The 20015-nt window shown below is 38.5% G+C and overlaps 2 protein-coding genes and 1 pseudogene across 2 annotated transcripts in view; all 3 read left to right on the plus strand.

The window, feature by feature from the left end:
* The first annotated feature begins 160 nt into the window (after positions 1 to 160).
* Positions 161 to 5122, plus strand: CUNH18orf32 (chromosome unknown C18orf32 homolog). The gene is made up of 3 exons (XM_011360794.2): positions 161 to 998; positions 3626 to 3813; positions 4398 to 5122. Exons 2-3 carry the CDS (start codon positions 3649 to 3651, stop codon positions 4461 to 4463), a joined length of 231 nt encoding a protein of 76 aa, XP_011359096.1. The 5' UTR covers positions 161 to 998; positions 3626 to 3648; the 3' UTR covers positions 4464 to 5122.
* A 7449-nt stretch (positions 5123 to 12571) lies between these two features.
* DYM (dymeclin) overlaps positions 12572 to 20015 on the plus strand; it is a 276445-nt gene continuing 269001 nt past the window's right edge. The window contains exon 1 of the mRNA XM_023531219.1: positions 12572 to 12836. The gene's annotated coding sequence lies outside the window, so the exon portion shown is untranslated. The remainder of the gene's footprint in view (positions 12837 to 20015) is intronic.
* On the plus strand, positions 14483 to 14601 carry LOC111741671 (annotated as a pseudogene).

Consider the following 20015-nt stretch of genomic DNA (forward strand, 5'->3'; position numbering starts at 1 on the left):
GCTGTTTTGAATGTCTTCGTTTTTTTAGCCTATTATGGAGTTAGAACATAGGGAAACTCTGAAACTTTCCAGCTACTTTATTAAGATTTAACATACATACAGTGCAATTCGCCACAATTCAGTGGCTTCTAGTATATTCAGTTATGCATCAGTCACCACAATTTTAGAATATTTCCCTTATCTCAAAGAACAATGGCAGTGGTCAGCTGTCACTCTTGTCTTGCCCTAGGGACCCAACCTCTTAACCTATTACTGTATATAGATAGGCTTATTCTGGAAATTTCAGAATGAAATAACAGTGGCCCATTGTCTTTGAGTTAGTGTTTTCAGGGTTCATTATATAGCGTGTATCTACTTTGTTAATGAGTAATTTGAATATACTATTTAATCAGTTGGACGTTTGGGGCACTTTAAAAAAGCTAATGCAAATAGTGCGTCCATGAACCTTTGTGTATGTTTTCGCGTGGACACGTTCTCATTTCTTGGGTATTTGTCAAGAATGGAATTGCTGGATAATCTTGGTAACTGCCAGACATTTCTAAAGTGATTATGCCATTTACAGCCCCACTGGCAGTGTGTAGGGGTTCCGGTCAAACCTTAAAGTAGACAATTTACCCCGCCCTTGAATTTAAGACCCTTTTAACTAGGAGAGTGAATGGCTTACGCACAGCTGCATTCGAAAATGGCCTCGCTCTTTCGTGCGAGTGGAGTAACTTTATTGGGATGAACCACCGGAACGCGCGTAATTCTTCCCTAGGTCAATATTTGAGTTTTGCGGGACAGGAAAGCCCAGCGTTTCCGCGTCTCCAGCCGCCTTGAAGTTTTCAAGGCCGCGCCCAGTATCCGCCCCCGGCGTCACCGTTACGTCCCGCTTGTGCGACGTCAGGCTGACGCAGGCACGTCTTTGTCGGCCCCTTCTGCGGTGTCCATTGGCTCAGCTGGGGCGCATCCCTCCCTCCGGAAGTGCGGACATTTCTTTTTGGGCTTGGTGGTCTCGGGTGAGTAGGGTCGAGTCGGTTCGGACTTTCGGCGTGGGGTTCGGGTCGGGCATGGGCTGTGGTCTCGGCGCTGTCGGGCTGCTCCACAGGTTCCGGCCGGGTCGCGCTGGCCCAGCCCAGCCCCGTAGCGTCTCTGCTGCTCTGGGCCCCTCGCGGCCCTCTTGCGCTCTCACAGTATACCCCACTTGGACCTCCAACGTGGGCCCTGCCTCCTTTCTTCCCTTGCCCTTCGTCTCTCCTGTCTGCATCCACCCATCCTTCTGCCTCCGTTACGCCTCTTCCTGTGTATCTGTTTATTCTCATTTTTAGCCTGAATTTGTCGGTTTCTTCGTTCTTGTTTTCACCATTCGCCCTTATTCTCTCCTGTCTTTTCATTCGTCTGCGATTCAACCTGTCCCGCTGTCTCTTGGCTCCAGTGAAATGTGCAGAACTGGGTTATTAAAGGGAGGTGGCATTTCCCTCTCCCGCCCCCACCTGCCGGATTTCTAATACAGACTCAACCTTTTCTTCTATTGGACTAAGTCGAATAAAAGAAAATTCCTCTGCAACAGTTTTAATCCATTTTGCTCGCTTTGTTGTAATATTTGAGAATTAGCTTGGAGAGAGTAAAATAATTTTAGCAATGTATCATTGCCACCATCTGGACCTTTCTAAGCCACAGTTGCCACAAGTATGAAGTAAAATAACTCACTGAAGAAGCATAATGAAGATTAAGGAGGAGATAAAATACTGTAATTTCATTCTAGAGAGAGCTAAAAAGTTTTATTAAAGCCATAATTATGACAAAAGTGATTAGTAATGTTCTTGAGAGTTTGTTTAAAACGATGCGTACGAACCTACTTAAAACATCAAGTACAAGTAGGTAAAAATCTATGATGGAGAGATTGCCAGTCATCAACCTAGCCTAGTACTCAGAGCATGGGCATTTATTTATTTGTTTTGAAAGGTTTAGTTGGTTTTGAAGGTTTGGTAGGAGAGGATTAACAAGATCATTGTGTTTTTTGAATGGGAAAGACAGGATTGTCGAGCTAGGAAACCAGATCTGGCAATTCTGGTCTTAGCCAGCTCTAGTTACTAAGTACCACTGTGTGAACTTTGGACAGGTCACAACTTTTGGATTTTTGTTGTTATAATAATAACACAGCAGGTATGTTCTTCAAAATTTCGAAACGAAATATTTTGGTAAATTCGTAAATTGTTATTTTAATGTGACTAGGGGGGCTTTTAAAAAAGAATTTAGTTATGAATTCTTTGTAAAGGAGCTGGTTGTTCATTGATGTACTTTTAGATTTTTATTTGTTTATAGCTCTTGTAGTTCATTTCAAAGCCATATTAAGATTCAATTGTCTATACTATTGTTCCTTTATATTGTGATAATTTTAAGTCATGATGTTGATTCATTTGCCAGTAAATAGTACCCATTTTACAATATTTTGAAAAGAAATTTTAACGTCCTGAATTAATAGCCTTATGCACTGTTCTAAAGCTGCTTAGTATTTAAGTCCTACTCTAAAGGATTAAAAAATTCTTGTAAATTTAAGAAGTCTTTGGTTTGATAGTATGTTGTGGAAGTAGTATTGGTTCTTTTTCAAAAAATTGCTGATCTTGAGAAATTGCATGGTGATTGCTAATCATCAAGGAAATTAGAAGTGTTAACTTTGGGAAATAAATGATTTACTTTTAACAATAATACTACTAAATAAAACGTTTTATTACTCGGTACACTTTAATTGCCTTTAAAAAGAAAAGGCAACTGTATCAAGGGAGAATTGTTTCCTAGGAAAGGCCAGCCAGTTTGCAGCCTAGAGATCTTCCAAAGTGATATCTTAGGGAATTCCATATTACAAGATTTGTCCTTAGCATCGTAGGTTTGGCTAATAAATATTGTCAGTCCCTAAAGATGATTAGGCCCTTAGACTCAAACTAACTGGAATATAAGTCATAATTACCAAGTTTCTTAATGTTGATGCCTACTTGAGATAGCAAGAGTACCCACCCTCACTGGGTTGAGGAGTAAGTGAGCTAAACGGTTGTCCCTCAGTATCCTCAGGGGTTGATTCCAGGACACCTCACTACCACATACTCCCGTACGAAAGTCTCCAGATGCTCAGGTCCTTTATATAAAATGGTGTGGTACTTAGATGTAGGCTACAGTATTCCTACACATAACTTCATTTGCGTGAATTCAGCGAAGTGCTCAGTGCATGGCAAATTCAAATTTTGTGTTTTGGAACGTTCTGGGATTTTTTTTTCCCCCCAAATATTTTTGATTTGGTGTTGGTAGACTCCATAGATGCAAAACCTAGGGAGACGGAGGACCAACTGTATATGCCAAGTGTTTAACTGCCTAGCACCCAGCAAATGTTGGTGTCTTTCCTTTATCATCAAATTTATGATTGGGGGGCAGTGATTGGAGAGGTTTGTAGGCAGGAACCTCACTGTTGTTTTCATGCCAACCACCCTTTTACCTTGTAGATAGCATTTTTAGTAGACTTTTAGCTAATAGTATCACCTAAGTGGTTCCTTCAATGTAGAAATAATCCTTTCAAATATCTTAATCTAGGTAAATTCCTTCAGTCATTAATCTGTGATGAACTAATTTGTTTTTTCTTCCCATATATCAACAGTTCAGGAGCTCAACTCTGGGACAATGGTGTGCATTCCTTGTATCGTCATTCCAATTCTGCTCTGGGTCTACAAAAAGTTCCTTGAGCCATACATATACCCTCTGATTTCCCCCTTCATTAGTCGTATGTGGCCTAGAAAAGCTGTACAAGAATCCAATGATAAAAGCAAAGGCAAAGTAGGCTATCAGGTAAGAACATTAAAATGCCTTGACTAAGGGGGTGAGGGAAGTGGCTTTTGCATAAGCAAGTTCTTAGAACCAGAAGTTTTTTCATTAATGTGTCTTAATTTCTTCCTTTTTTAAAATAGGGGGTTTGGTTTTTTTTTTTTTTTTTAAGTAATTACTATTTGGTTTAAACCAAGGTTTTAAACTAGTTCTTTGATTAAGTATTTGCTCCTTGCCTTGTGGCCAAGATAATAACCAGTATTTCCTGTCTGGTAAGAGTATTAGCAAATAGCTAATGGATGAGAAGAGATGATATTAAATTGTCACTGATTGATAACTTTGGTGGGAGATTTAATCGGAAGGATCATAGAGGCTTTTTCTGAACAAAATTAGGTTATTTTTAAAAATGAATATTTAGACTACCTGTTGTCTTTATCATTGGTGCTTATTATGTTCAACTTTGATTGTGTTCAACTGCACTAAGCCATACTGCACATTTGTAGAAGCAGAGTTTTTTCATTCTGAAGTTTATAGTCTGTTTTTAAGGAGAATGTCTCTTATAATGAGTGTCTTTTTGTTGTAATGTCTAAAATGGGTTTTCATTTTAGGGTGCAGACATAAATGGATTACCAACAAAAGGACCAACAGAAATCTCTGATAAAAAGAAAGACTAAAGTGATTGTCTCAGAGGACCTCATTGTTTTCAAAATGGACCTGATAATCTGAAGCACCTTTTTTGTAATTGTCTCTGACCTTTTTCTCTTAGACCAGAATCTGGGACAGATAGTTTAGCTATTTACCTGATACTAATCAGGAAATACATGGTATTTATATTTAAAATGTATTTAGTTATATTTAATGATCTCATTCTTGAGTTCCTTTTTCATTAAAATAGCTTTCATTTCTATTATTGTAGTTTTAATAATATAAATGAGTATAAGGTTTGTGCCAGTAGACATTGTTACTAAATCTTTACCTAAACATCCTTGGGCCTCAGGCTTTTGTTCAGGGTCTTCAAATTTGAGCAGAGTACATTTTTACTGTGAAACAGTGCAGTGAGATGTGCAGTGAAATGAAAGGGAGTTTTTGGAGATGATAATGACTTGAAACAAAGTTATAATCACTGCCCAACACAGTGGAGCAACTTATCTGCAGTGTAGTAATAACTTTATTGATCTGAGGAAGACAGCAAGCAAGCCAGGCAAGTAGGGGAAATTCCTTTGAAAAAAGGAACACCTTTAACTAAATGTCTAATGTATATTATAAAATTATAAAATTCTAATCCTTGTTGCATCCCTTCTATTCCTATAAAATATATTAAATATTCAGTTTAGCTCATGGTTCTTTTTTTAAGTCAATATTTTTTAAAAGGGACATTTTTCACCACACTAGAAAACAGAATTGTAATAGTGTGTGATGGCATCTGGAAATTCTGAGACAACAATATTTTCTTTCTTTAAAGAGCAGATTATATCAGTCATTTATTGTAGCATAACAAGACACTCTAAAACTTCATGGTTTTCAATAACAGTGACATGTTTGAGCACTTTTTTGCTAGTGTTGGCCTCTACATGGTCTTTTATCCCTGGACTGATTCACTTTAGGGACTTTTAAATGTTCAGAGATGATGAGCCATATCTTTATAGCATATTTTTTTATTCTCTCTGAAGCAAGGAGAAGTTAGAAGGGACTTCCGCCTTTGGGTTCCCTTTGAAGTCCTGGGTCCTAACCAAGTTTCTTCAGCTGTGTGTCTGGTCAAGTCATTGATTCACCTGGACTTCAAAGGTTTGGACTTTTCTGCCCAACCCACCTGAGAGATAAGATAAATTCCCTTTAGTAGCTAAATTCAGTTGATTAGTTTAAGGTGTAAAAACCATATAAAAATAGCAGATGTTCATAGTAAAACAATGCAAGAAGCTAAAAGTTAATGTTCTTTCACTTCTCTTATTCCAGCTCTACCGATGTAATCACTATTAGTTTTTTTTTCCTGTATCGCCTTCTAGCAACTTTCTTAAAATTAATGTGTTCCATTAAATAAATCATTTTTTAAATCATAATATTGCAAGGTTTATAATGTCTCTACTTCCTTAGAGTTTACTCATTTACCTGTTGCTTTTGTCTTATGTTTTATCTATGTATTTTCTAAATAGTACATATATACTGCTATTTTTGGAGCTCTCAACTTTAGACGTTATTGACTTCCTGCTGTCGTTGAGATACAACTGTCTTACACTGTATTCCCTCTACTTCTGCCTCATAGCCTCCCTATATTTTTGTAATTTTTGGTTGTCATTAATCAGTGTTTATATCATTACAAGTGTGCCAGGTGTCTTCTACTTGCCCCTCCAGATCTCTGCTTCCTTCACCCTACTTTGCTGCCCAAGAAAGCTGTATGGACTACATCAACAGAATTCCCATGGCCTCTGGGTTCTGTTGGGTTTGGCCAGTGGGGATTTGCAGCAGGAGATGGGAAGAGGGATTGAGGTCAGAGTATTTATTCCCTTGACTCCTCCTTTCAAGACCTCTAGGCCAAATGTGTTCCTTAGCCAAAAGTCACTACACCTCAATGCGGCCAATGCCACATGACTCAGTTTCCACTGACGTCGTCTTCTCCTTTGCCTTTTGGGCCTAGGGGCAATAACAACTCTTACTACTGGCTCTAGGTCACTTTTGAGGGTGTCATCTGCTTTCTGGTACACTGACACAACGAGCATATAAATACTGCCCACTGTTCTGGCTGTCTAAGCAACTTTCTACCCAGGCTTAGCCACAGGGCTCAGGAAAAAGATGAAGAGACTATAAGATATGAGTGAGGTATTACTATCTCCATTTTACAGAGAAGAAAACTAGATTCAGAGAGGTTAAGCAGATGTCGTGGAATGCATGTTTGTGTTTCCCCAAAATAACTCTAACCCCGCAGTGGGGTGCTATTAGGAGGTGATATCTTTTGGAGGTAATTAGGTTTAGATGAGGTCTTGATGGTAGAGCCTTCACGATGGGATTAGCATTGTTATGAGAAGTGGAAGACTAGAGCCTTTCTCTGCCATGTGAAGATACACTAAAAAAAATGCTATCTGCAAACCAGGAAGAGGGCCATAACCAGACATAAGATACACCAACACCTTGATCTTGGAGTTCCCAGCCTCCGGAACAGTGAAAAATGTCTGTTTAAGCCACCCAGTTTGTGATGTTTTCTTAGAGCAGATAACTAAGAACTAAGAATAGCTTTCCAAAACCATTCAGTTCATAAGGAACCAGAACTCAAACAGAGGTCTGCCTCCAAAAGTCTCTTCTTTCGCAGGGAGGTGAGAAACCTGAGCCCTATTGTTGGAACAGGCTAGAAACAATAATCTGGGAATAGTCTTGATCCTTCCTGTGGAGTGGCCTTCTCTTGGTCATAGGTCTTTTTTTGGTCCTTTAAGTTCTAAAAAAGAGAGTCCCACTCTAGGTGAAGACTATTCACAGATGAAGTTTGTATTCTACTTGCAACACAGAAGGGCTGTACTCCAGACCTTGTAAACCAGTATAAAAAGTGAAAAAAGTAAATAAAACCTAGCAGGTTTTGAAGAACACCTGGTCTACCATTGGCTCCACTTCAAGCCCTCATCATCTACCTCCTATTATTAATGTTGCAGTTTTGTATACATCATGTGTTTGCAAGTCACCTTAGGAAGAAGGGTATAAACTAACATGAATAATTAGTCCCTGCTCTTTCCCTTTACTATATGATCATAACTGAACTGAACTTTCTGGAATACAGGTAAGCTCTTTTAGTAGCCTGCCCTACTTATGAGTTTACATTCATGGAATATGGATCTTTTTAATTTGAACCACACCCTACTTTTTTTTTCTTTAGTTTCCAGTCTGCAGCATTTAAAATTTAATTGCATTTACTTTTTGAATGTACTTTTTTTTTTGATATGTTTATTAGGTACAAAATTCATAAGGTACAAGAGTGCAGACAGATAAAGATTTCTCCCAGCCTGGTTCCCAGGCACCCAGTTCTCCTAGGAGGCAATCAAAGTTACCAGTTTCTTTATATTTTCAAAGTGATTCTCTGCATGCACAAGCAAATATACACATGTGTATGTGTTTTACTTTTTTTAAAGACAAAAGTAACATACACTGTGGGGTGTTCTTTTTTCAATTAAAGGTATATCTTTAAAAGAAAATACCTTGAAGATCAGTAGATATTAGGTTTTTTTCTCTTTCACTATTACAGAATTTCTATAGTTACATCTAATAACAGACCATCAAAATATATGAAGTAAAGGTTGCCAGAATTAAAGAGAGAAATAGTTCTACAATAAGAGTCAGAGACTTTAATACCCCACTTTCAGTAATGGATAGAACAACCAGACAAAAGATAAGTAAGGAAATAGAGGGCTTAAACAAAACAATAAACCAAGTAAATCTGACATGCACAATGCTATCCAACAACAGAATCCATATCCTTTTCAAGTGCATGTAGGACTCTACAATAGACCATACGTTAAACCACAAATTAAAATCTCAATAGATTTGATAGATATGTATCATACAAATTATCTTCTCTCACCACAATGGGAGGAAGTTAGAAATCAACAGGAGGAAAAAAGGAAAATTCACAAATTTGTGGAAATTAGTGTATCAAAGAAATCACAAGAGAAATTAGAAAATATCGAGACAAATTAAAAATGTAACATACAAAAACCATTGGGACACAGTGAAAGCAGTGCTAATGGGGGAAATTGTAGCTATAAATACATTAAAAAAAAGAAAGATCTTAACAGCTTTACAACTTAAGTAAATAGAAAAAGAATAAAACCCAAAGCTAGTGGAGGAAGGAAATAGCAAAGATTAGAGAGATATAAACAATATAGAGAATTAAAAAAATGGAATCACTGAAATCAAAAGGTGGCTTTTCAAAAAGATCAACAAAATTGACAAATCTATCTAGATTAAGACAATGTGAAGACTCAAATTACTAAAATTATGAATGAAAGGGGATAATACTATACATCTATATATACCCCAATTAAAGAAAATACTACAAAACTTCATTGTGCCTATGTGCATGCCCATCAGTACGGTATGAGTACCTATTTCTCTACACCTTTGCCAAAAATATGTTACCAAATTTTTGATGTTTACCGATCTGATTTGAGATGATGTTACAATGTATCTTTAAATTTCTTTTGTTATAAGTTAGTTTGTGTGAGGTTTGGGAGCCATTAGCAGTTCCTTTTTGATTAACTATTCCTTACTTTGGCAGTGTCAGGAACCTAAATTTTGAACCTAAATGCAGACATAGTGACTTCTCTCTCTGAAATTTCATGCAGCTCTTTTTGGTTCACCATTGTAGTTAGCTGAAAGAATTAAATCCCGATTTTCCCATCCAGCAAATTGGCTCTCGTTACATTTTTGCCACTCTGTGGGTCTGGTCTCTAGCCACACTGCTTGCCCTTACAACTGGGATTTCCTGACTTCCACAGATAGCAGCTGACTCTTTTCGGCCCAAGTGTCTTAAAGTTCAATTCTATTGTACTTCTAATCTCTCCACCATCACTTCTCTTTTACCATGAAAATCAACTTCATAATTAAATTGTCATAAAATGACCATAAAAATCTGTTCTTAAAATTTGCTGTTATATGATGTTTATATTAGAAGGTAAATTCTTGGAGGTCTGAGTAACTAGTGTATAAATTTCAATAACTAAAGAAAAAAAACTTTTGTATTATATTTGGGTAAAATAGAGACAATAATACTTTATATACAAGGTTGTGAGAATTAGGTCATATCATATATGTATTTTGATATATTACATATACACATGTGTATATGTTTTAGTATTAACATGTTGATGAAAATTCTTGTCCTGCTAGTACCAGGTGATTAATTTTCACCATTTATTTCTTGGAAAGCTGTTCCCTTGGGGCAAGATATCAGGCTGCTTTGGCTATTCTTGTCTATCATAGCAATTTAACCCAACTTCTGATTGTATTGTGGAATGCATGTTTCCTCCACTAGACCTTAAGCTGCTTGAGGTCAGGCCCAGGTCTGAAGCACAGTGCACTCATGTAAATATTCACTGAACTAAGTAAATATTCACTGAACAAATGAATGAATGAGCCAAATGGATGTCCTCACTTTAGGTATCTCTCTGGAAAGTTGCTGAGTAATGAGGAGGATGAAGAAGATCACACAGGACTGCATTTTGAGACACCATAATGTTTTCAGTGACTCACCTGACATTTCACTGCTTGATTGGCTTTCCTGTGTAACTCAACGTATTTCTGGATATACTTGATTTTCATAATAGTCTAACCCAAATGAGCTGGGAAGATTATAAATCTGCTGTTGCAAAAAGTAAAAATTGCACGCCTTCTAAGTGAAGTATACTTTTTTGGTGCATTTTCTGGTTTACAGTTACTTTCTAAGTAGCATGGATATCCTTAAGTCCCAGATTGGAAAATGTGTTGGGAAGACAGGTAGGCATTTGGAAGTTTTTAATTAAACTTTTTAATTAAACTTTTTATTTTTGAATGCGTGTTTTTTTCTAGCTGCTACAACAAATCACCACAAAGTTAGTGGCTAAAAACAGCACAGATGTATTTTTAGTTCTGTAAGTGAGAAGTCTGACATGGTCTCATTGAGCTAATATCAGAGTATCTGATAAGATTGTATTCTCATCTGGAGGCTCTAAAGGATAATCTGTTTCTTTGCCTTTTCAAGCTTCTAGAGGCCATCACTCACATTTCCAGTCTCTTGCCATCTTCACAGACAGCAAAACCTATCCTCACATTGCATCACTTGATCTTCAAGGGAAAGAACATATTTATGACTCTCCTTACTTTCATGATTACATTGGATCTGCTCTGATAATTTAGGATAATCTTTTATAAGGTCATCTGGTTAGCAACCGTAATTTCATCTGCAATCTTAATTTCCCTTTGCCACGTAACCTAACATATGCATAGCTTTGGGGGATTAAGATGTGGACATTGCAGGGGGGTTATTATTTTGCCTACCACATGAAATAATTTTAGATTTCCAGAAGAGTAGTAAGGTACAGAGAGTTCCCATATATCCTTCACCCGGTTTCCCTTAATGTTAATATCCTATATAAAACCATAGCATATTTGTCAAAACTAGGAAATTAATATTGGTACAATAGCCTTAAACTTCATTTAGATTTCATCGGTTTTCCCACTAGTACCTTTTTTGGTTCTAGGATCCAATCTGGGATACTCCATTAACTTAGTGGGAGGGCTTTCATGACTTTCCTCTTGGCGTTTTTGCATTAAATAGATACTGAAGTAGTCAAGTCAGTCAAAGTTATGATGACACTTGTGCCAGCAGTATTAAAGATTGGTGACTGAGGATAATACTTGGCACATTAGATGTACAATAAATTGTTTTTGAAGGACTGCTACTCCAATGCATGCTTTATATATTGTGAAAACCATTACTAATCTTACTCTGACTTATGATGTTAAACTTTACTGACAGGATTGCATCAAAGTAGAATAAGTGGCTTCTTGCTCTATAAAGCCATTTCTGAAGAGATGCTCACAATTATTGCTAGGTCATTTTGAGGTAGGTAGACTGTGTAATTTTTGGTACAGGCAAAATTATAAAGTACTTTGATTTTGGTTTTGGTGCCTGATTCTCTTTTTGCTGTAATTTTAAAATAAAATTCTACACATAATTCATATCCATTACAGAAGAATTAGAGAACACATGGGGAAACTAATTTTAATCATGCATGATCTCATTCCCCATAGTTAATAACTATCAATATTCTTTTAGCCCTATCCCCTTCCAAGTGTATATACATAGGTATTGTAAATATAATTCATTTATGAAAATTGGATAATACTATAAATACTGTTTCTGCTCGAAATATGAACATGTATCTTTAGCATACATTAAAATAGCCAGGACACCTCTTTTTAACTAGGTTTCTTCTAGTTATCTTGTGTTTTAGTATGTTTTCCTGTAACTTACTGGCAATATGTGCTCAGGGAACTTATTGGCAATATAAACTGGAAACGTGTATCTAGGATCTGGATAGTGCTTTTCAGAGTACATTGGCACATATTGACTGTATAATGTAAATATCCCAGAGCGTTATTGGGAGAAATAAACAAGATAACAGTACATACATAGCACATATAAAACAGCTCATAATGTGAGTTGTTATTGTTATTGATATTGACAATAGTTCTGTATGAGAAATATCATCATCTTGTATATATTTTAGATGAGGAAACTGGCTAAGTGTTACAATAGTTCAAGGCCGTCAATCTAGTAATCCTCAACTCATTTGACTTCAAATGTCATATTTTTGGCACCGTGCGGGACCTTGCCCTTTCTGACAATATTGCAGACAGTTTTATACCTGTTAACTGCCTCCATCAAAAATTATTTTCTGAAAGTTAGCTCTCGATATAAGGCGTTGAAAAGAACAAAGGTAAAAGAAAAAAAGAAAAAGAAAAAATGATTTTCCTGTTTCCCAATTCTTCCGAGTCCTACAAGGAATTGCTTGACTTTGGGATTATTCGGTTGGAATGAACAGGGGCGTAAATAAAGTAAAGCCACCAGAATAAGCGGTGTAGGGGTAAGCAAGGACTTCAACACTGGGGCGGAGAGGGCTTAACTCCTTTTTGGTTTTGCTACGTGACTTTGCCGTTGCCCTGGAGGTGCCAAGTAGGTGCAGAAATGCCTAACGCCTGAAGGACTACATTTCCCAGGAGCCCGCGCGCTGCGTACCTCGTGACCTCTCGCTGGCGCGCGCCCTGCTGTTGAGTTCCCAGCTGCGTTCTCGGCCGCTTCCCTCTTCTCTCCCCGCCTCTGGGCCTCCGCACTGACGCGGCCCGGGCGGGAGCCAAGCGGGAGGCGAGCCGGAGTCGGAGCTGGAGCCGCAGAGACGCGGAAACATGGAGGCCTGATCCGGCGTTCGCCACCTCGGCTGCGGCAGCGACCGCGGTTTCTCCTGTTCCCTCTCTGCCGCCCGCTCGTCCGTTGGTGAGCTGGAAGCAGATCTCCTGGCCGCCCGAGACAGGTGGGCTGGGGGATCCGCTAGGGCCCCAGCTCCTTGTCAGAGCAGTTAAGGGACTCCCTCCCTTCCCCTCCCCCGGTCAGCGCCGGGAGCTGAGGGGCAGCGCCACCAAGGAGGCGGAGAAGGGTCCCTTCCTGCCAGTGGGGGACGGGACCACCCTGGAAAGGCTGTGCCTGAGCTCTCCCCACCTTCAGGGTACTGTGGCACGCAGAGACGACGGGTAAGGGGGTGTGTTAATCAAGATAGTGAGAGGGTCCTCTGTCCGAGTCTGGTATCGGGAGTCGGAAGGATACCGACGAGCAAGTCGATGCTTTGGGGGATCGGGCGATGTTGGTCTGACAGATGGGTGTGTAATGGGTAAGAGTGAGCAGTAGTGAGTTTTGTTTTTTTTTACATATACATTTTCATTGAGATGTAATTCACCTACCATAAAATTCAGTTTTAAAAGTACAATTAAAGTAAAACTCAGTGGCTTTTCGCAGATTCACAGGGTTGTCCAACTATCAAATTCCACATTTTTGTCACCCAAAAAAGAAACCCATAGCAAACCCATAGCTATCCTATAGCAATCACTCCTTTTTCTCCCTCCCCCCCACCCCCCACGTCCCCTGGCAAGTAGCAATGGCGTTTTATATGAAGGGTGAAAGGAAGGTGGGTAGTTAGTCCAGGTGTTTGTGAACTAGGGGCAGTAGTGGGGATTGAGGGCCGTGGGGTGATAAAGCTGATAGGACGGATACCGGAAAGGGGTAGGAAAGTGATGGGATGAATGTAATAGAGCCAGCATAGGAGTACACGGGATACACTAGGGCGGCAGTTAGAGTGAGATCCTTGAAAGGGAAAAGGGGAGGTTGGAGGGAGAGGTGTGTAGAGAGAAGGGGCGTGAAGGTGGTGGAGAGGAGTGTGGCCTTACAGAGGAACCAGGCGGTTGGGCTGATGAGTGCTCAAGAGAGGCACTGGAGGTGAATCTGTAGGAATAAGTTGCTGCTGAGCATGAAATTTATGTCTCTATAGATTTCTAGAATGGTTATTCTGCTTTGCAGTTTTTGCCTTATATGATCCTCTCAGACATTCAGGAGATAGACTGGGCAAATCTAAATATTTCCGTTCTGCAGATGAAAAACCAGTCTTTTAGAGGTTAGGTGACTCGCTAAAACTCATAAGGTTAGTAAACAGGGCAGAATGAGGTGGGGATTAAAGGAAAATTATTGATGAAACTATCATTTGCAGGTGGATTAAGTGGCAGAATTGAGGTGGGACAATGTTACAGGAAAGAGATTCAACTATTAAATATATTAAGTCTGTATTATGATGGATAGGTCAAAGACTTTGTTTTTGTACCTTTTAAGTACAGAAAAGTTCAAACAGTGGAATAATATACCCCCATGTACCTATTACTTACCTCCAACAATTAGTAACTCTGGCTAATTTAGTTTTATCAATGCCCTTATCCATTTATATCCCTCCTTCCAATTATTTTAAAGCAGATCATAGGCATACCATTTCACTTGTAAATATTTGAGTATACTGTATATCTGTAGAAGATTGAGTCATTCTCTTTTCATTGACCTACAATACCATTATCACACCTAAATATTAATAGTAAGCTCTTAATAGCAATATCTAGGATTTATTTTTAAAAATGTATCCATTTCTACGGCCATGTCACCCTGAACGCGCCCGATCTCCTCTGATCTCGGAAGCTAAGCAGAGTAGGGCCTGGTTAGTACTTGGATAGGAGACCACCTAGGAAGACCAGGTGCTGTAGGTGTTTAAAAAATAAATAAAAATAAATAAAAATGTATCTGATACAAGGGGAATAAGGAGTACAAACACTTTGATTTTGACTCTGAAAAATACAGTATAATTTGTCCTAATTTTTCCAGTCAATCCTGCTATCCTGTTTTTTTAGTTAATATGGTTCACTCTACAAAAAGTTTGAAGAATTATCACTGTGGCTGGCTTTTTAGTGGTTGGAGTTTTGTGAGGGCAGAGAAAAACAAGTGAAATATACTGCAACGTGCACAAATAACTATCATGGCTCATAATGCTGTAAATGTTTGGGCAATTTGATTATGCTTTTCTTCTCTAGGTCATTTCACATATTGTTAGAAGTTGTTTAGTGTATTAGTTTTCTATGGCTACTGTAACAATTACCACAAATTTAGTGGTTTTAAAAAACACAGATTTATTATTTTAAAATTCTGTATGTTAGAAGTCTGAAGTGGGTCTCACTGGGCTGAAGTCAGTGTGTCAGCAAGGCTGTCTTCCTTTCTGGAACATTTTGGGGGAGAATCTGTATCCTTGACTCTTCCAGCTTATTAAAGGCTGCTACTTTCCTTGGCTTGTGGCCCCCTTCCTCCTTTTCAAAGCCAACAACCTTGCGTCTCTTGTCTCTCTGACCACAGCTGTGTGATTAGATCAGGCCCACCTGGATATTTAGGATAATCTGCCCCATCTCAAGGTCCTTAATTTAGTCATATCTGCAAAATCCCTTTTACAGTGTAAGGTAACAGAATCACAGGTTCCATGGATTAGTATGTGGATATTTTGGGGGGCTGTTATTCTGCCAACCAGTGTGCTTTGGGATATTTTGCTGAGACTTAAGAAAATAAGTGATTTCCTTTGCTGCTATCAATGCAATGTAAGTGTCGTCTTTTACTTTGTAGATAATGGAAATGGTTAGTGCTGGAGAAAACTGTTCCATTTTCCTTTTTAGTGACTATAAACATATGAGAAGTACCTGTGACACTTGCAGGCTTTGGTAAAATGAGACCTTTAAAAGTGATTAAGTATAGAGGTGTCACAGCATGTAAAGTTTTTCTGTATTTTGTTTTGGTCTCTTCTTTCATATTCATGTTTTTTAAAGTGTTCTGTACTTGTAATCAGAGTGTATATAATGCTCAACTGCCACTTGGAGCCATGAGACATCCTGGGGCAATGGTGGTTCCTGTGCCCAGAGTGATAGGGCAGGGCCTTTCTGTGACAGTGGGTGGTAGAGGCACCCCCAATTCAATAGGAAGATTCTTAAAGTGAGAAAACTTTCAGGAAGATGAGCTACTGTATGACTTGGGCTTGAAGCCACTTCTAGAGTTTTTCTTCTGTGACTGAGCTGGGCATGGTTGAGTGCTGTGGGCCTGAAAAGCACAGGGGCAAGACGGCTGTTACTTCTCTTCCTTTCCTAGGACCAGGAGAAGACTCTGCATCTTAGAGGTAGAAGGGACTTCAGGAAGTCCTCTAGTTTGGTCCTGCTTCCTGAGGGGGTTCCACTTCCTAGCTTAGCTCTTGAGGTCTTGATTGTCTCAGGGTGCGAAGGTTCTGGCTCTCATGGTGGTGTGTTTTAGTACTGCTAATCAGTAAGTGTAAGGGGAATTGTTAAGCTTAAAGGCAGGAGTAGGTATTTATTTTCCTTAGTAAGGTTCTTAGCAGAGCTTAATGCTTCAAACTTCTGCTTATAAATTGCTTGTAAACAGTTTGTAAGTTATTCTTATCTTACTTATTTTTAGGCAAAAAAGACCCTTAAACTGGTAGGGTTGACAACCTTACAAATATGTTGTATTTACTAAAAGAGTTTATTTATTTATTTATTTTTCATTCCTTTTTAGGAAGTTCGGTTAGTACTTTTTGATGTCTTATTTTTATTACATTACTTAGAAATGTAGACACCGTGGGTGGGGATGTGTGTGGCTGAATGGCTGAAGGTAGTCAAAAGGTATAAACCTCCAGTTATAAAATAAATAGGTCCGGGGATGTGACGGTGACTACAGTTAACACTATTGTGTGATATATTTGAAAGTTGCTAAGAGTAGATCTTAAAAGTTCTTATCCCAAGGAAAAAAATGTAACTGTATGGTAATGAATGTTGACTTATTCCGGTGATCATTTCACAATGTTTACATATATTGAATCATTATGTTGTTCATCTGAAACTAATATGTTATATGTCAGTTATATCTCAATTAAAAAAAAAACCGCAGACACCAAAAGTGACTGTAACTCTCCAATAAAAACATTGGAGGAATTAAAAAATCTTGTGTGTGTCATATGACTGATGATAATTTTCTTTTTAAGATTGAGTCAGTCACTGAATCTTGACAATTCTTCCTTCAAAATATCTTTTGCAACCTTCCACCTTCCTCTTAGAAGACTTTCAAGGTTCTATCAGTTAGGATTAGGTTTGCCTGTGAGTAACAGATGTGAAAACAATAGCTAAAACATGGTTTTTTCTTATGTGTAAGAAGACAGATGTAAACAGTTCAGGGCCGGTATGGTGGCTCACTGCCATTAGGGACCCAGCCTCTTTCCATTTCTTACTCTGTCGTCCCTAGGGTGTGGCCCTTGATTTCTGGGTCTAGTATGGTTGCTGACTTTCTAGCTAATATCCAAGCATTAGGATGGAGGATGGACAAAGAGGTGGCTGTGCTTTCTTAAGGAAGTTCCATGTAATTCAGTATTATCCAGAACTTAGAATTATGACCTTACTGTCTGCAAGAGAGGTTGAGAAATATCTCTTTTAGCTGGACAGGAATGTGCTGAGCCAAAAATTGGAGTTGTTAGTATAAGGGAGGGAGGACTGGAGCCTGAGGTAGGCAATTGGCGTTTCTACCATACTTCATAATTAGTTTCTCTGTCTGTAGACTCCAGACTGTCCTACACATTTCCCACATTTCTAGGTTTGAATCCTAGTTGAGTTATTTATATGTTTTGGTGTGTTACTCAGCCTTTTTGAGCTTCAGTTTTCTCATTTGTAAAGTAGAACTAATATTTATATGCTTGTTAGAATTAAATGAAAAGAACTTTTTATGTATCTGGCAACATATACACTCTAAATACTAGTTGCTTTTCCTTCCCCTCCCTCAGGTGTCTGGATTTGGATATCTGAATGGATGTTGCAAAAGGAGGAATTGGAGATGGGTGAGGGTAGGATATAAAGTTCAGTATTGGGCATGTTGACACCCAAGGAATGATGTATGGTGGGCAGGCAGATAAATGGTCTGGTACCCACAAGACAGTTCTGGCCTAGACATAGATATTCTGAAATAATATATAGAGGAAGAGTTCAGTGATCTAGAAGACTTAGAGATGTATGCAATTTTACAGGTACAGTGGGCAGAAATATAAGACATGCCCTTTAATAAGTCTCCACGTAAAGCCTGAAGCAGCAGCTTGCTTTCTAGCCTTGTTTGCTTCCACTGATTCCCTCCCTACTCCAGCCATATTGAACTTCTTTCAGTTCCTTGAGTGGGCCCTGCCTGTTTTTGTCTTAACCCTAAGCCTTCACAAATGCTATTCTCTTTGCTTTGATAATTTTCTGAACCCCACATCCAACCAGGGCAGTCCTTCTTACTCTTCAGGTCTTAGCGTTTTTGGCATGATTTCTGGGAAGCTTTCACTGGGTCTTGAATGGTTGCCACGTTATAATTTCATGTTGACTTAACTGAATCTCTTACTTGACTATAAATTCCACTCCACAATTTTTTTTAAATATAATTTTTAATTTTTTAAAAATTATAGTTGGAATACAATATTATATTAGTTTCAGGTATACAGCATAGTGATTAGAGATCTAATATCTCACAAAGTATCACCCCAATAAATCTAGTACCCCTCTGCCCCCATACATTTATTACAATATTATCGACTTTATTCCTTATGCTATACTTTGTAGCTCTATGATTATTTTGTAACTATCCACTTGTACTTCTTAATCCCTTTCCCCTTTTTCACCGACTCCCCCAAACTCCCTTCCATCTGGTGACCCTCAAAATGTTTTCTGTATCTATGAGTTTTTTTGTTTGTTTGTTTATTTTGTTCTTTAGATTCAATATGTTCATGAAATCATATGGCATTTGTCTTTATCTGACTTACTCCACTTAGCACAATACCTTCTAGATCCATCATGTAATTTTCCATCCCTTTCCTTTTAGTTTGTGTGTGTCTTTTAATCTGAAGTGAGTCTCTCGTAGGCAGCATAGGTAGGGGTCTTGTTTTCTTATCCATTCAGCCACACTGTCTTTTGATTGGAGCACTTAATTATTTTTCATTTAAAAAACTAGTTGATAAATATGTAGTTATTGCCATTCTTTATTCATATTTTTGATACATATTTTTTCTTCTTAAGTCCCTCCAATGTTTCCTGTAATACTGGCTTTTTGGTGATAACTCCTTTAGCCTTTTCTTGTCTGGGAAGCTCTTTATCTGTCCTTCAACTCTGAATGATAGCTTTACTGGATAAAGTAATCTTGGTTGTAGATCCTGGGTCTTCATCACTTTGAACATTTTGTGCCAAGCTCTTCTGTCCTGCAAAGTTTCTGTTGAGAAATCAGCTGCCAGTCTTATGGGAGCTCCCTTGTAGATAACTAACTGCTTTTCTCTTGCTGCTTTTAAGATTCTTTGTAGTTAACCTTTGGCATTTTAATTATAGTGTGTCTTGGTGTGGGCCTCTTTGGGTTCATCTTTTGGGGGGCTTTGAGCTTCCTGGGGTTGTATATCTGTTTCCTTCACCAGATTGGGGAAGTTTTCCATCATAATTTTATTTTCATCATTATTTTCCATCATTTCTTCAAATAGGTTTTCAACTTCTTGCTCTCTTCCTTCTCTTTCATTTCAAATAGGTTTTCAACTTCTTGCTCTCTTCCTTCTCTTTCATTTCTGTGACACAAATGTTACGGTTGATGTTGTCCCATAGTCTCCTTAAATTATCTTCATTTTTATGAGTTCTTTTTTCTTGTTGCTGTTCTGATTGGATGTCCTCTGCTATCCCATCTTCCATATTGGTGATTCAGTCCTCCTCTTCATCTACTCTGTCGATTCCCTCTGATGTCCCTTCATCTCAGATATTGTATTCATTTCTGACTGGTTCCCTATTATAATTTACATCTCCATTTTTATGTTTTTTATCTCTTTGTTAAAGTTCTCACTGAGTTCATCTACTTTTCCCCTAAGTTCATTGAACATCTTTATAACCAGTGTTTTGTACTCTACATCTGTTAGATTGCTTGACTCCACGTTGTTTAGATCTTTTTCTGGAGCTCTGTTCTGTTCTTTCATGTGGGACATACTTCTGTGTCTCCCACTCGGCTGCCTTTCTGTGTCTTTCTATGTACTATGTAAAGCTCCTGTGTCTCCCGGTGTTAGTAGTATGGTTTTGTGAGGCCCAGTGGCACAGTCCTGAGAGGAGTCCAG

This window comes from Pteropus vampyrus, unplaced genomic scaffold (assembly GCF_000151845.1).
Source record: "Pteropus vampyrus isolate Shadow unplaced genomic scaffold, Pvam_2.0 Scaffold3, whole genome shotgun sequence".
In the NCBI taxonomy this organism is placed as follows: Eukaryota; Metazoa; Chordata; class Mammalia; order Chiroptera; family Pteropodidae; genus Pteropus; species Pteropus vampyrus.